This window comes from Mesoplodon densirostris, chromosome 13 (assembly GCF_025265405.1).
Source record: "Mesoplodon densirostris isolate mMesDen1 chromosome 13, mMesDen1 primary haplotype, whole genome shotgun sequence".
NCBI classification, from domain to species: Eukaryota; Metazoa; Chordata; class Mammalia; order Artiodactyla; family Ziphiidae; genus Mesoplodon; species Mesoplodon densirostris.
This window is the reverse complement of record NC_082673.1, coordinates 24,179,273-24,196,894: the sequence shown is the minus strand read 5'-3', so window position 1 is coordinate 24,196,894 and position 17,622 is coordinate 24,179,273. Positions and strand designations below refer to the sequence as shown.

At 42.3% G+C, this 17,622-nt stretch overlaps 1 protein-coding gene across 1 annotated transcript in view; it reads left to right on the top strand.

The window, feature by feature from the left end:
* PAG1 (phosphoprotein membrane anchor with glycosphingolipid microdomains 1) overlaps window positions 1-13,975 on the top strand; it is a 134,747-nt gene extending 120,772 nt beyond the window's left edge. Inside the window, exons 7-9 of the mRNA XM_060116250.1 lie at window positions 1,763-2,364; window positions 6,389-6,448; window positions 10,890-13,975. Coding sequence (XP_059972233.1) covers window positions 1,763-2,364; window positions 6,389-6,448; window positions 10,890-11,261 — 1,034 coding nt within the window. The 3' untranslated portion in view covers window positions 11,262-13,975. The remainder of the gene's footprint in view (window positions 1-1,762; window positions 2,365-6,388; window positions 6,449-10,889) is intronic.
* Window positions 13,976-17,622: the final 3,647 nt, after the last annotated feature.

The following is a 17,622-nucleotide window of genomic DNA, read 5'->3' as shown; positions in this document are numbered from 1 at the left end:
AGTCTTTTTTTTTTCAGGATCAGAGGTGGGCACTTTATTTATTCTTACACTCATTTAGTTTTTTGTTTGTTTGTTTGTTTGTTTGTTTTTGCGATACGCGGGCCTCTCACTGTTGTGGCCTCTCCCTTTGCAGAGCACAGGCTCCAGACGCGCAGGCTCAGTGGCCATGGCTCACGGGCCCAGCCGCTCCGCGGCATGTGGGATCTTCCTGGACCGGGGCACGAACCCGTGTCCCCTGCATCGGCAGGCGGACTCTCAACCACTGCACCACCAGGGAAGCCCCACTCATTTAGTTTTTCATGTAAAAACATAGTGGGGTCAACCATGCATTAGACACTGTTCTGGACTCCAGGGTCTTAGAGAATCCCAGTCTAGTCAGTAAAAACAAGTGGGTTAAAAACTGTAAGGTATAGGGCTTCCCTGGTGGCACAGTGGTTGAGAATCTGCCTGCTAATGCAGGGGACACGGGTTCGAGCCCTGGTCTGGGAGGATCCCACATGCCGCGGAGCAACTAGGCCCGTGAGCCACAACTCCTGAGCCTGCACGTCTGGAGCCTGTGCTCCGCAACAAGAGAGGCCGTGATAGTGAGAGGCCCGTGCACCGTGATGAAGAGTGGCCCCTGCTCGCCGCAACTAGAGAAAGCCCTCGCACAGAAACAGAGACCCAACACAGCCAAAAATAAATTAATTAATTAATAAACTCCTACCCCCAACATCAAAAAAAAAAACTAAGTCATAAACCCACACACACAGATGTAAAGAATATATATGATATATAAGGAATATATATATTGTATAAAGTAAATATATATGAATATACCAGTACAAGTACATGTTTAAGTATATATTTACTTTATACAACATATATTATATACATACACTTATATATATAAAGAATATATAGTATATAAAGAACATACAGTGGAGAGACAGTAATTTAATAACTGGCTCACTGCAGTGTAAGTACCCAAAGGTCAGGGTTCACTGGACCTCAATGATGAATGATGTATCCCCAGCACTTCAACCATCCCTGACACCTAGAAGGCACTCAAAAAACATTTGATAAAGGGATGACTGAATGGCTCCATGCAGTAACATCTCTGTAGCAATCTAAGAATTTCAAATACGAATTTTCTAATTTGAGGTAAAAATGTTGGCACCAGCAGCCAGTAAGATGGAAGGAAGAGCTTTAAAGAGGCACAGGGTAGGCGGACCCTTTGGGATACTGCTTTGGGCACATTTTTGCCCCATTGTTTCCATTGTCTGTCAAACAAAGTGACCTGTGGAGGGGGATGGCTCCCAGGTATTTCCCCCACACAAGAGGAGGCCAGTAGGGCCGGGAGAGTGGCTGCCACACATGCCCCCCGCTTTGGAGCCCAGCCTCCCACAGTTTGGCCCTATGCAGTGTCCCTTTCATCCTCTGGTCACTTTGGACACTGCCTACAAGAAGCCCGTCAGGAGTAACCACAAATATTGTATAACTGTGACCCAAACTGATAGCCAAGACAATTTATTAAATACTGTATTGGAAAGATGTAATGGATGGCTTTAGTTTACACTGTGATTGAAATAAGAATTTCCACTAACAGTCAAAACATCTGTAATTTACAGCCTCAAGTCAAATAAAAAGCCAGCACCTTGATCTCACCTAACTTGACATCATCTGATTCACTGTAAAAATTATGTCAAATTATGTAATAATTATGTCAGAAATTATGTAATAATTATGTCTTTCTCCACGTTTAATACTCCCACTGCTTTAGTTCTTTCAGAAGACAGCACCATGACCTGCACGCAGCATTACGAGGAAGTCCAGACCTCAGCTTCAGATCTGCTGGACTCCCAGGACAGCACAGGGAAGCCAAAATGTCATCAGAGCCGGGAGCTGCCCAGAATTCCTCCTGAGAGTGAAGTGGACACGACGCTCAATGGAGAAAGCGCGGACGGGGACCAGGGTCTGGGGACGGAGGGGCCGTATGAAGTGCTCAAGGACAGTGCCTCACAAGAAAATATGGTGGAGGACTGCTTGTATGAAACTGTGAAAGAAATTAAGGAGGTGACGGCCGCCGCCCACTCAGCTGGAGGCCACAGCAGCAGGTCGAAGTCAACTTCCACTGTGAAAGAGCTTCCGGGGCCCCAGGCCAGTGGCAAGACAGACTTTGCCGAATATGCCTCTGTGGACAGAAACAAAAAGTGTCGTCAAAGTGCTAATGCAGAGAGTATTCTTGGAAATCCATGCGATCCAGAAGAGGAGGCGCCACCCCCTGTCCCCATTAAACTTCTGGATGAAAATGAAAACCTTCAGGAACAGGCAGAGAGTAAAGCAGGAGAAGGGGCCGCCGAGGGGACCAGTGAAACCAACAAGGTGGGCTCCGGCACATTGGTTTCAGAGCTTTTGTCACAATCGGGCGTCTAGCTGATCCCGGGGCTTTTGCTTGCACGTTGTTCTACGGAATACATGCTAGCGCCTTCACGTGCATTGAATGGTGGAAGCTGTTTTAGTGGAAGCTGTGTTTGACTTTTTTTCCCCCTCCAAGTAATAAAATACTGAAAGCTCATATTCACAAAATATTTCTCTCTTGGCACCTTCCTTGGATATTTTCCAGTTTTTGCATCATGTCTAATGGGGGCAAGTATTATTTTCTTCATTTTGAAGACCAAGAACTGGAAAGACGAGACTCTTTGCCACCCATTTAGCCTCTTCCACTTGTTACCACCCCAGGCAGTTGGGGTGATCTCCCCCCTTCCCGGGTCCCAGAAATCAGAGCACAGGAACAGGCAGTGGGGACCAATTCACAGGTGCCACTGGGCATATCTGATTATGTATAGACATTTATATGAATCAAGTAAGAGATTTTATTTTGTGACAATTTCTAAATAATAACCTGTAGCTCTTAAGTGTAACTATTCAACAGAGCTCTAAAATGTACTAACAATCCCCGAGCCTTCTCCGTGGGTGTCTCATAAGCTGATGTCTGAGCCACAATAGCTTGGGATTCACATCTCCAGCTGTCAGCATTTCCTTGGGATTTAAACTAGGCCCTACCTTCTTTAGGCAACTGATATGTAATTTCCATTCTCTGCAGAGAAAAAAAATAGGGTTCTCTTCTCAAGTTTTGGTAGGAAGGCCAAGGAGGGACTAGTCAGTCAATAGCAGTCTTGAAAAACTTGTGGCGTTCATGATCAAAAGGGGAGGCCTCGCTAGGGTTATATAGCTTATACCAAGGAGTCATTCTGTGTAGTGTTCTCTGAATGCATTTCAGCTTTTCGTTTTACCCATAAAGTGAGCTATTGAGAGCCTCAGTAAAGTATTTATGAATATATTTGTAAAATGCAAAAATGCAACCTAATTTTTTGCCCTTTGTATAACTAAAGATAATAAAACTAATGTGACATTTAATTTATGCTGCCTAAAGCAGTTAAAACTTCTTTACTTACAAGCATTTGAAAGATAAGAGAGTTGACTGTCTAACCACTGCTAAGTAAGCAATTCTCCAGATGTCACACTAGACACTGGAAATATCCATCTGGGCAGCAGATTACCTTTCTATAGTAATACAGGAATGAATAATCCATCATCTCCATATAAACCATCCTAACTTTAAGTGATTGGGAGAACTTGAAATGTTTAATATTCATGCATTTATTTGCAAAAAGATTTTAATGAGCACCTACTATAAGCCACATGATACAGGCGCTGGGAATACACTAGTGAACAAAACATATAAATGAACAAAAATCTCTGCCCCCGTGGAGCTTACATTTGAGTAAGGAGATAGAGACATAAATACGTATGTCAGTAAAGTATGTGGTATCTTAGAAGGCTTTAAAGTTTAAAGGAAAACATTAGAACAGAATCCGGGGGATTGGGAAAGTTGGGTGGGAGCACAATTGTGAATAGAGTGGTCAGGGGATGCCTGGCTGTGAAGGGGCATTTGAACAAAATGTTAAAGGAGGTGAGAGAGTGAGTTGGTACACATTTTGGGGGGCAGAGTAAATGAAGCAGAGGGAATGGCCAGTGTGAAGGTCCTGGGGCCAGAGCAGGCCCGGCCTCTCCAGGAAAGAGGAAGGGGTGGGCGTGGCTGGAGAGGGGAGAGCAACACTTAAGAGGAGTAGGAAGAAAGGTAAGCAGGGCCCCAACCCTGTATGGCCTCAGCTTATAATCTGAATAAAATGGGGTCACTCGAAAGCCTTGAGCGGAACAATGGCTTCATCTGGGTTTGGAAAGGATCCCTCTGATGGAGCTGAAATTCACTATGAAGAATGGAAGCAAGGAGACCAATTGGGTAGCCCTTCTAATAAGCAAGACAAGAGACAAGGTGGCTCGGATCAGGGCAGGTGCAGCAGAAGTAACGGGAGACACTAAACTAGAGCCAGGAGATTTGTTGATAGACCAGATGTGGATGAAAGAAAGGAAGCAATGAGTCCAGGGTTCGGCCTGAGCCACTGGAATGATGGAATTGCCATTAACTGAAGTAGAAAGGACTGTAGGCAGAGCAGACTTGGGAGGCAACTTGGGTGTTCAGGGCTGGACATAGTGGTTTGAGATAGATATTGGTCATACAAGTAAAGATGTCAGAGAACAGCTGGATGGAGGAGCAGGTTTATGAGGAAGGGCCTGGGCTGGGTTTGGACATTTAGAAGTCAGCAGCAGAAATTTGCTTTCAAAGCGGACATCAGATGACATCACTGCATGAGTACGTGTGAAAGGGAACTAGAAGGGTTCCAAGGACACAGGTCCAGGAAAGAAAAGGCACCAGCAGAAGAGAGCAAAATAGGAGAGAACAAACAGGAAAGTACAGTGTCCTAGAAGCCAAGGGCAAACTTGCAGGGAGGAAGGAGTGACCCCTGTATCAGATGCAGCAGGTGGGTCAAGTGAGATCAGTTACATGTGGACATCAGGGTCCTTGACAAGAGCAGTTTCACTGAAGTGAAGAGGCAGAAACTGGGCTGAAATGGGTTTAGAGAGAGAATAGGAAGAGACAAATGATTTGAGTGACTTTTTTAGAGACCTCGCTTAAGAGGTGTTACTATAAAGGGAGGAGTAATAGAACTGGAAGAAGCGTGGATTGGTTTTGTTTTTAGAATAAATAGCCTATTTTTACATGGATGGGGCTGACTCCACAGAGAGGGGAAAGCTGATGATATAGACAAAATGGGAGAGATGCTGGAGCTTATATCCATGAGTGGGTGTGAGGGGTCAGGATCTAGTGCACAGGAGGAAGGGATCCTTAAGGAGAAGGATGGAAAGTTCGTCTGTGGCAACTGACAGGAAGGCAGGTCCATGAATGCAGAGACTGGGGGCAGGTGGGGGATGTAAAAGTTTAGAGAAATTTCTCTTGTTTCCTTCAGTTTTCTCAAGGTCCTCAGCTAAGGATGAGGATGGGTGAGGAGGTGTTGGGAGTCTGGGAAGAGAGGGGAAGACGTGAAGTAGGGAGCTAGGAGACCAGGGACCAGGTGATAGAAGGATTCAGGGCAGCATTAAGGACTCACCTGAGGGATGAGTTCACCAGTGACCAGGAAGGGAGTGGAGTATTTAAAGTACGGCAGTGGAGTTTGACAGGGCAGAAAGGAAGGACGCCAAGGAGAAGCGACACATGGGGAAAAGTTTTGCAGGATTGTAGGAACTGGGTTATGGGAAGGGTGAGCTTGATCAAGGAGTGCTGGTCTGTAGGGGGTTGCAAGGAGATGGGATGGTGGGGTGTCTGTTTAGGGTAAGAGAAGTCCGAGGTGTAGCTGAGAGAGTGAGCAGTGAGGTTGGCGGGAGGACACGGTCGGGGCAGGGAGGTCAGGGAGGTGGTGCAGGCTTGGAAGGATCCGTGTTTGTTGCAGTCAGCAAGAATTCAGGCAGGAGATGCGGTAGAGACAGAATCAGTGAAGCAGGAACCAAAATCATTGAGAAATGAGGCAGGGAGCAAGCCACAAAACGTGAGCTGATTTCTCCACTAGCTGTGAAAAGTTTCCAGATGACTTAAGGATCTTCCTGATGGCTCAGGCAAGCTGTGGACATATAAAATTCAGGCATTTGATAAAGAAACCATGTTTTTTTCTTCATCAGTCTTTCCATCTTTCACTGATGATCAATCCTTCAGTGACAATTAGGAATTGAAACCGTAGTCTACATAACTGTTCGTCTTATTTGTACCTACAGATTCAAATAAAAAATCAGACGAAGTTTCTCTAAGTGTAATGCTACTGGGTATGGAAAAACATACTTTTTACGTGTTTATTCCTCAGGTGCTTTATATAATTTCTTTGCAGAAAATCATTTCTTCTCCAAAAATCATTTGAAAACCTCTTTGTAGATAGATGGATCAAGGCATATGCACAAGAAAGGTTAGATTATTGACTTCAAACTCCCTTCTCTTGGTTTATGTTTCTTCTAACAGAGATTTAGTTCGTTGTCATACAAGTCCCGGGAAGAAGACCCAACTCTCACAGAAGAAGAGGTGAGTTTTATTAGTTTTTAAAATAACCAGAAAGCTCATGTAATAGAGAATAGCACCTCCTTCCTTGAGTAAATGCACTGTCATGTTACCCTTCATCTGAGAAAGCTAAAGTACACTCTTAAGCATATGGTTGGAGATCAGGGTTTGCGGATGTTGGCTTTATAATGGCTCAGAGAGAGTGACTGGCAGATGGTAAGACAAGGAGGAGGACAAGATGAACAGGTCAGCTAAGTAAAGAAGACTCAGTAGGGAAGAAGGAGCAGACAGAAATAGAAAGGGGAGAGGAGAAAAGAGGAATGAGAAGAGAGAAATGTTAAGTGGGGGAGCTTTAATCGGTCAGGAAGTCCCCTTTAGGAGGAAGTTAATAGTGGGTTGGAAAATACAGGAAATTGGAGCAGGTGGGTGTAGAGAATTTGCTCCAGGCTGGGAGACAGAGGGAGAAGGGCTTAGGAATTTGGGAGGCTGAGAGCAGGGAACTTCAGGAAGTACACGTCCAGCTTGGAAGTAGAGTCAGACATGGCCACCAGCAAGAAAGGATGATATATCCTCCCAAGCATCAGGGCTAACGATTCACTGGTTAAACTTTCAGTGAGCATTAAAATTGTAAAAGCCACTATTTATTGTGTTATTATGTCAAGCTAGACTCAGAGCTGAACACCTTAATTTATCTAGCTACATATAGCCTCTTTCTGGAATGCCTAGCTTAGTAAATTTTGTACATGTACAAAAGTGATGTACATATACTGGTACATCACCTCCCATATAGGACTCTGAGTATTAAAATATGAAGCTAGACTACAATCCCACATTGAAAGCTGAAGGAGCAAAAGTGCTTTCCTTAGGTGATGTTGTCCAACCCCCTCCATGTTTCCTGCTCCACGGAATGGACCTGCCATCTATCCACCTGGTTGCACAAGCCAAAACCCTGGGGTCATCCTTAACACCCCATTTTCCTCACTGTCCTCAGAGGCAGTCAGGAACAAGTCCCTTCAGTTCCCCCTCCAAAGTAACTTTCATGCACCCCCCGACCCCTCTCCATCTCTACTGAGCCCTCGTCCCCTCATGAGACTAAGGCAGGACCCTCCTACCAGGGCCTGTGGCAGCTCCTTTGCCTCCTCCAGCGCTTTTCACTGTCCCAGAGCCATCCCATTTGGTATAAGAAATATGGGAATTCCCTGGTGGTCCAGTGGTTAGGACTCTGTGCTTTCACTGCCAAAGGCACAGGTTCAATCCCTGATCAGGGAACTAAGATCCCACAAGCTGTGTGGCCAAAAAAACAAGGAGGGAAAGAAAATAGAATATAAAAGATCTGGAAACTAATCCTTTCAAATAAATTGAGGCAGTAAAGTTTTAAGTTACTTTTCTTCTTATCTTACATTTGTTTGTGGTTTTTGAAAATAGGACCTGGTTATACTGATGAATGTTTAACATAGAATAAAGAACGGTGATTCCTGTATATTCATTTTAGGAAGAAGATTTAGAAAAAACAAATATGGAAATCATTTATTTTTATATTCATGTAATATAATGTCAGACAGTCCAGACTGAAACTGAGACCTGAATTTTAAGTACTATTATCCCAATTTAACAGAATGATGGGGGAAGGGTTGAATATAAAAAGGAGAAAAATGGGGAAAATGGAGTAATTTATGAGAACATAATAACAATTTATAGACCGAATAATAATGATGAAAGATTTTAAAGAGAAAAATTGCAAAGCTAAATAGCAAGGGGGCTTGAAGAGAAACCTTTTATTTATATACAAAATAAAAATAATAGTCATAGGAGACAAATATTCAAAAGGAATATTAGAAGACTTGAGAAACGTTGATAAGAGTTCAAATTTCAAATGATACCCTCTGCACATTTGGTTCATGCTCAGAGATAATATTAAGTTGTAAGTTAATGAAAGAGCCTATAATTAAAAAAACAAACAAACAGGCAAACTATAAGGACCAAGAAGACCCAAGTACTTACAAAGAGTGGGGGGCATTAATGGCAGGGACCACGGGGAAGAAAGTAGGGAAGAGAAACAGAAATGGTGGTGAGGGGTCAACTCTTATTACTCTCACAGGTAAAGGTGTGTTTGTCCTCCTGATGTTACCCCTGAAGGTGAGGAATAAATATCTAGGTGCTGGTTCCCTTCATCACTGTCATCCATGACTTACCCCTTTATAATCTGTCCACATTTTTGGCTTGGACCACCTTATAAATAAAAAGTTCCATATGTTTGCACCTCCCTATGAAAAGCAGAGGATTTTTTTTTAATTCTTCCTAAATGGAAAGAAATTCTAATTCTTCATTTTGAGAGTAGCATTTTCACTAAAACCTCTAAGGTGAGAATGTTAATTTAACAGTCCTGAAAATGGTCAGATCAACAGGGCAAGAGTTTCCCAAAGATTATTTCTCTGACTCAAAACCTTTGGCTTGTCAAGGCCTGGCAAATCTGAGCCACCAGCCTGTAGTGAAAAGTCCTCATGCAAATGACCAGTTAACATGCGGCAGGCGTGTCTTAAGAAGCTTTGGAGGCCAGCTGGAAGCTTCCTGCACAGTATGTGAGATGTGTGAGAACAGGACATCTCTCCCTGTACTTGCAAAGCCAAGCATCTGTCAGGAAGTATGTTCATTTATTTCCTGGGTGTTTGAATAAATCAATCGCTGTGGCAAAGATAAATACAGGTAATGAAGGATATTCTTACCTATTTCCAAACATGATTTCTAACAATAAAACAACACCTCTCAAATCTCTTCATCAGTCCATTTACTCTATCATCCATTTTTCTATCAAAGAAAATGAAATCTCTCCTGATATTTGTGGCTACATGAGGTACATTAGTGAGACTGTGTAGGTGTACCTGGAAAATAGGCTGCTCTTCCCATAGGAAAGAGCATCCCATAAGTTGATTGTCTCCTAGTTTTATTTCTGAGTTGGCTGGTTTCAAATAAGAATGAGATTTCCCACTGAAGAAAATGTAGCCCCGTCTGTAAATGTATATTTAACCAATAGTATGCAATGAAGTTAAAAACAAAAAAGTGGAAAATGATATTCTGACAGATATAGGTATATGACCAACCAGAATCCAGAAACTACTCTTTAGATCTTTGTGATGCAGGAAGCGTGGATCAAACAGTCTAGTTCAGTGGTTCTCACACTTTAGTGGACATCAGAATCAGCCCATCTGGGACCCCCACCACCAGAGTTTGTGACTCAGTGGTTCTGGGGTGGTGCCCCAGAGTTTGCCTTTCCAATAAATGTCCAGATCCTGCTGCTGCTGGTTTGAATCGCACCCTTTTGAGAATCACTGGTCTAATACTTTTTTTTTTACCCTTTTTTGTAAAGCAGTCAAACCTTTTTGCAGGTGAAATATCATTCTGATAAAGAAACCAAATAAAACCTGATCTGTGGTCAGGTCCTGGGGGTCTTGAGCTGCCCACCCCACCTGTTCTCCTCAAACCCCTCAGGAGACCCAGAGAGGACCTGGTTTTCATAGAACTATGCTACTTACAAAGTTGTAGATAACACATGTAATTGTCCTGTAGTTACGTACTCCAGGATTAGTACAGATAATGAAGAACCCATTTCTGGGTATATAGTCAAAGGAAGTGAAACCACTATCTTGAAGAGATATCTGTACACCCATGTTCATTGCAGCATTATTCACGACAGCCAAGTCATGGAAACAACCCACGTGTCCATCAATGGATGAATGGATAAAGAAAATGTAATTTTATACACACACACACACACACACACACACACACACACACACACGTACGTAATGGAATAGTATTCAGCCGTAAAGGAGAAGAAAATCCTGCCATTTGCAGCAACATAGATGGACTTGGAGGTCATTATGCTAAGTCAAATAAGTCAGACAGAGAAAGACAAATACTGTATGTTCTCACATATATGTGGAATCTAAAAAAGCCAAACTCATAGACATAGAGTAGAATGGTGGTTGCCACAGGCTGGGGACTGGGGGAAGTGGGGAGATGTCAGTCAAGGGGTCAAACTTCCATCTATAATAAGTTCTGGGAATATAATGTACAGCATGGTGACTAGAATTAACAATAGTGTATTATATACTTGAAAGTTGTTAAGAGAATAGAACTTAAATGTTATCACTACACACCAAAAAAAACGGCAATTACGGTAATGGAGTTGTTAACTAACCTTATTGTGGTAATCATTTCACAATATGTGTATCAAATCATCCTATTGCGCACCTTAAACTTATATGTGTTGTGTGTCAATAATTTCTCAATAAATAATATCTCAATAATATCTCAATAAATAAATAATATCTCAATAAAGTCTTAAAGGGACACACACACACACACACACACACACACAGTCCTAAAAATCTAGCTTATCACTAAAAAGGGGGAGGGAGAAATCAAGCTTGAAGCTTGCTTATTCACTTCACCCTTTGTTTTCTAGATCTCGGCAATGTATTCATCAGTACATAAAAAAGGACAGCCAGGGAACAAATCAGGACAGTCACTTAAAGCACCAGAGTCCACCTACACCTCCATCCAAGGAGCTGCTCCCAGGTCACCCTCTTCCTGTAACGATCTCTATGCCACTCTTAAAGACTTTGAGAAAATTCCCAACAGCGTCAGCACTCGCCCAGCAGCAGGGAGGCCCAGCGGCGAGGAGCCCGAGCCAGATTACGAAGCAATACAGACTCTAAACAGAGAGGAAGAGAAGGCTGCACCGGAGACCAACAGCCACCACGGCCTTTTCCCAAAGGAGAATGACTACGAGAGCATCGGGGACCTGCAGCAATGCCGAGACCTCACCAGGCTCTAGCAGCCCGGAAGACAACCCAGCTAGCATAGGACCAGCCGGCAGGGCCAGTGCTGCTGCAGAGCACAAGAAGCAGTGTCAACCACCCTTCATATGCTGCTTTCGGAAAAGGAAGATGACCGGAGATGCCGAAACCGCTTCTCAGTTTGGGGAACAGTGAAGGTACACACCCTACTGCCAGGGCACTGGCACACCCAAGCACACCTCCCTCCTATACCCACACCCTCTGGAAGGATCCCAGCTGTCAGTGGTCTCACCCTCTTTGTGAAGAAAGCCACACAGTAAGGAAGAACAGCACTCATCCCAAACCACATCTCACCTGCCTGAAACACTGCCATTCCCAGGGGCTGGGTTTCTCTCCCTCTCTCCCCTTTCTGCTGCCTGCTACTAATGGTAAAATGAATGGCTTTTTTCCCCTTGAAATCTTCCGATTTGTAATGGTTCATTCCAAGGATAGTCTCCCACCAGCCTGGCCTCTGCCTTCAACGTGGGTGTTTTTCGATGGTCAGAAATTGTCCTTGCTGCTTCCCTACCGCTCCCCAGTCCCCTTCAAGGAGCTGCCCCTGGGAACCACCGGGCCCGGCCAGTGGATAGGATTGGAGATGCCCCTCGAGCTGCTTAGCTCTTCATTCCTTCTGATTCGGGCAGTCCATGTCAGCAGCCTCTCCCAAAGTACTTGAAGTCATTGTTAGATGCTTTATTTTATTTTTATAGTCAAAATGGTTTTTGCCCCAGTATTTGAAACTCTTCAGAGCCTTTTCAGTATTTTCAATAAATATCGTGGTACTTCCATACTTCTTTTAGCCCAGAGCTCGTTCCTCCAAAACAGAGAGCCTTAATCTCTATGTTGGGACACAGACCACATGTTTGGAAGGCAGCCACGGCTTCCATTTCCCAAGGGCTGTGAACTTGAATGTGTATTTCTGATGATCCCCGCTGCCACACCAGCCGTGCGGGATGTCATACATGAACTGCTCCCCTAAGGTAATCTATCTGAGATAAAAATATAGACATTTATTTTTGTTATATAAATGTATAAGGTATTTTATGTTTAACGCCTAATTTCTAGAAAGTGCCAGATAAAATGTATATTAACTATTTTGATTTGATGTACGATGATTTGTATTCTCATTTTGAAAAGACACCATAAAGCACATAAGCTGGATAATTATGAGTAGTTGTTACCTTTTTTCTAAGCAAGTGTTGAAAACACTGAAGGTTTTTAAAGACTTGACTTTTCAAATGGTCCTTGGAGCTCCTGGTCAAATCATCTGGCTCACTGGAGAAATAAGTGGAATAAACATAAATGATCATTTTCAATGGTTTGTGGTGGGAAGTACTGAAATATTTGACATGGTAAAAATAGAAGAAGGAACAAGGTATGACTAAGGATGACTGTGAACAATTAACCTCAAGAAGGTATTATAATTTCATTAAGTTTTCGCTACTTTTTTAAGAAAAAGGTGATGAATTCTGCAGCCTGGTGCTTGCAAATGTAAATTGCCTATTGGGACTTTTTTTTCCCCTTCATTTTACAAAAATCAGTTGCTGAAATAACTCAGATTGAGAGCTCAGCCTGGTTTGAATTTAATCATCTCTCTAGATTTTATAAGGCCGACATTGGGAAGCTTGTTCACTTTTCATTTTAAAATGAACCTGGTTGAAGTGCTATTATGCAGTGTGGGCTACAGAAAAGGAGCTTTTACTACACTGCTAAAGAAAAATAAAAAGAGGCAATTATTCTGTACTGCTGTGACATCTGTGACTTTTCAGATTGAATAATCTTGCTGTTTTCCCTCATTATGATAAAGAATGCAATTGGGAGGATGAAGCATCTTGAAAATTGTAGGGACCAGCTCCCGGGCATGTTTTTTTCATTCCTTGCATTCATAGCTTGATTTTGTGACTGCTCTGTAATATGTTTCTGAAATTGTAAAGTAGCTCGGTTGGGGTAAATTGATTGGTTGTCGTTATTTTTCAGTCGGCCTGGTCTCTCCCATGAAGACTTCATGTGTATAAGCACAATCATCTTTGATCAAAAGATCACGGCAGAATAACCTTGGATTAGGGAGAGGTTTATCAGGAAGGTGCAAGGCCCCGTGCGCTCTGAATTCACATCCTTTGGAAGCACGGGTTCGCCCAGTGAGTCTCATTGCTTAGTATAAATGAGTTTGACCCGACAATCTTGACTTTGTGGGGTTGCTTTGTACCTGGGGACAGCCATGTCACACTGCACACCTAACATTGTGCATGCTGCAGGCTTGTCCCTTATGAGCCCCTGACTGCTCAAAAGTTGTAATTCATGATGTCTTACTTATTGCCAGGGTAGTGGGTATGATCTCTAAAGGGTAAAACCATTTCTAGGTAGAGAAGCTCTTTATAAATAGGCATATCATCTTGAAATTTCATTATCAGAATTCCCCCAGAAGTTTCAAAACCAAGGCTATGCCTTATGGCCATAAAGTATGCAATGAAATATCTCTCTTGACTTGAAAACCTGTGCTAAGAATAAGTTGTGATGTAAAGTAGTAAAAGGAACTCTAGGGCTTCCCTGGTGGAGCAGTGGTTGAGAGTCCGCCTGCCAATGCAGGGGACACGGGTTCGTTCCCCGGTCCGGGACGATCCCACATGCCACAGAGCGGCTGGGCCCATGAGCCATGGCCGCTGAGCCTGCGCGTCCGCAGCCTGTGCTCCGCAACGGGAGAGGCCACAACAGTGAGAGGCCCGCGTACCGCAAAAAAAAAAAAAAAAAAAAGGAACTCTAAGGCCCTCCAGAACAAATCCTAAAAGAATAAGTGATAGCACAGTCCATGAGTGTCGGGGGGGAGGGAGAAGCAGAATAAACTTCAGAAGATGGCTCTGCTCTTTAGAACACTGGGTAACTTACTGAAGTATATTTATTGATGTAGCATCACTGTTTGGACCCTAAAGTACAGTATTTCATAAACGTCATCACTTTTTACTTTAGTTGTTGAAAGTTTGTGCTAGAATCTTTGAGTTGGAAGCCTATGGCTTCTTTTAAAAAAAATTTCATCTTGAATTAAATGCTACATAGTTTAAATATATGAAAGGATATTATAAAAAAGAGTTTACTATATCTTTAAAATTTTGACACCCATATTATGTATGCATTCAACTATAATAACCTAGGTAGGTGAAATTTATACAAAAAGATAAAAATAAGTTTTAGGAAATTTTTTTCATCTTATAAATCAGAATTATAAACCTATCTTGCCTAAAAGTAGGTTCTTTGTTTTTATTCACATATTTTGAAAGTTTTAAAGAATTTTTTTGTCCTGCTTTTACTATTTCTCAAACATTGTCAGCAGGGAAGTGTAACCTGTTTTATGTGAAATGTTTGAGGAAATTTTAAATTCTAGAAGAAAGTAATTTTTGCAAATATGTCTGTCACAATTTTTTTTCCTGCCCTGCATTAAATTACATCATTAGGGCTATTAAAGCTTTTGAGGGTACCACTCTTTGTGGGAAAAAGGCTAATTACTGATTTCTCTGCCCTTAAAATCCAAGAGTTAATTCTAATTGAGTGCTAAATTAACAATAAGTAAACACAAAGAACTGAAATTTAACCTCAGCCTGTCACTAGATCTGTTTCTCATATTTGATTTTCATTTTTCAAATTAGAGCATTTACTTACTTTTATCAGGAACTATACAAAAAATATATATGTTGTATATATATGATGTTGTATATTATATATATATATATATATATATGATACACACATCCATATATACACACGTATATATATAAAGTCGCTCTGGTGCTTAATTAATTAGGATACATCCTGTCATTTATTTTGAGTGTTTATCCTACTAGTGTAATGACTATTGTCATAAAACCAGAATAGAAGAAACAGTTCTCCAATCATTTTCATTTGGTAACTACAGGAAAACCATCTTAAGTTGCCCTCATTGAATTTTTCTAGTTAATGAATTCAGATTTTAAATTAGGTCCATCATTCTCTTAGCTGAAAAACAGTGGTACGTTTAAATAGTTTTATTCATGCGACTCCCTACATATTCAACCTGACCAAAGGAAATGAAAATAGGTGTCCTCTTCAGACAGGCGTTTGAGGACAGATTTGGCCGAAGGCAACGAGAGCCCCGTGAGCCAGGATGGCGCCATGGCCAGGTAACCTGCCCACCAGGGGGCGGAAGCAGGGACCCGTTATTACATGAGGGCATTTTTTGTTTTTTACTTATTTATTTATTTATGGCTGTGTTGGGTCTTCATTTCTGTGCATGGGCTTTCTCTAGTTGTGGCAGGCGGGGGCCACTCTTCATCGCAGTGCGCGGGCCTCTCACTATCGCGGCCTCTCCCGTTGCAGAGCACAGGCTCCAGGCGTGCAGGCTCAGTAATTGTGGCTCACGGGCCCAGTTGCTCCGCGGTACGTGGGATCTTCCCAGACCAGGGCTCGAACCCATGTCCCCTGCAGTGGCAGGCAGATTCTCAACCACTGCGCCACCAGGGAAGCCCTACATGAGGGCATTTTATTTCACTGTCTTCAAAAACCGTGAGATTTTAGCACAGAATCAACAGGCAGTGGTGGAGGATGATATGCAGAAGAGCCACTCTGAGATGGTGATGTAACATGGTTAGAATCCCAGAGCCTCAGTTCAAGACTGACTTAGGATTTTGTAAATGAGTAAATGCTCCTTGTAATAGCTGCCATGAGTCCATGTGTTCTAGTGATGCCATTCTTCTGAAAGCGTTGATTTCTGGTACCCAGCTAGCTTAGCTTTGGCTGCGGGAAGCACAGTAGGTACCAATGGTTATTTCCTGGAAATCTTGACAGGCTTATTGTACTGTGTAACTGGGAAAAGTTAAAGTGTAATGTTTGGTGTTAATAAGTGACTGATGTGAAAGTAGGAACATGTGTCTGTAATATCAAATATGGCTTTATTTGCAGTGAAGTCTAAATTTCTTGTCCTGTAGTAGTATTTTCTTGCTCTGTGTTGTACCTTTTCTTAAATACATTATTCCTGACAGTATCATTAGATGAGTTGTATACACTTAGAAAGTGTTTGACTAGAGATCAATCCAGAAACTGTTCAATTAGAGTCTTCATCTGGAATCACCAAAGTAAATTAAATAAAATCATGGTCCAGAAGAGAACAAGCATTCATAAAGGTTTTTTTTTTTTTTTACCTACTGCTCATTTTAAAGTTGTATTTACATCCAGTCTCTGATATTTATAAAGTATTTCATTGTTTTTCCAGGTTCTTCTTTTATTTAACTAGGAAATAGTAGTTCAGATTTTTCTTAATGCCAGATGAAATGAGAAATACAATTTTCCCTTAAAAAGGGCAATTTTTTTAAAAGCATTCAGTTTGGTAATCATTTATCTTAATGCAGTTAGATTTGACCTTTCTTTGCTCGCCACTTCTATACTATGGGTGTTTTTTAAAAATGTATTGTACTCTGTCTCAGATCACCTTGTGTAATGGATTGTAAAGGTTGGTAATTGTCATTCCTCAGACTTCTGTATATTAAATTGGCAACAGTAAAATATTTTAATGTCATTACCTCTTAAATATTGCATGGTATTAACACACCTCATGTTTTCAGGGGGAGTTTGAAATATAACTAAACAAATAGGAATTTGCATTTCACTGTGCGTGCATTTTTTTTCCTCATAAAAATAGTTCCCCAAAAAAGTGACATATTATCTGTTAGGTGGTCCCAGTCATTTTCAAAGTACTCCTGTTACTCAAAAGTAATTCATGACATGGGCTTCCCTGGTGGCGCAGTGGTTGAGAGTCCGCCTGCCGATGCAGGGGACACGGGTTCGTGCCCCAGTCCGGGAAGATCCCACATGCCGCGGAGCGGCTGGGCCCATGAGCCATGGCCGCTGAGCCTGCGCGTCCGGAGCCTGTGCTCCACAACGGGAGAGGCCACAACAGTGAGAGGCCTGCGTACCGCAAAAAAAAAGTAATTCATGACAGTTAACATCATTGTGACTCATTGTCTCAAACAGTTCTTTGTAATGGTCAAATTGTCCAATTCACAAAAGAGTGGGAAAGTTGTTTTCAGTACTGTGAATGTTTAAACCTTCTGTCACCTTGCATAGCACCACCCCGGCCCCTCTGTGTCTGCTACTCCCAGGACATTCCATTCCCTCTTTTCGAATACCAATTACAATCTTCAGTATCACAGACCCGGTCTGGCAGCATGGAAACTGTTTCCCAGCACCTCCTGGCACGAAGACAGCTCTGCCCAGCTCACATTTTCCAGCATCATGGGCTGTCTCGATAAGGCACAGATCCACCTGGGGAAGGAGATGCTGGGTGTTATTTGCCATGAACTTTGCTAAACCAGGTACACTCTTGCCCACATCTTTCTT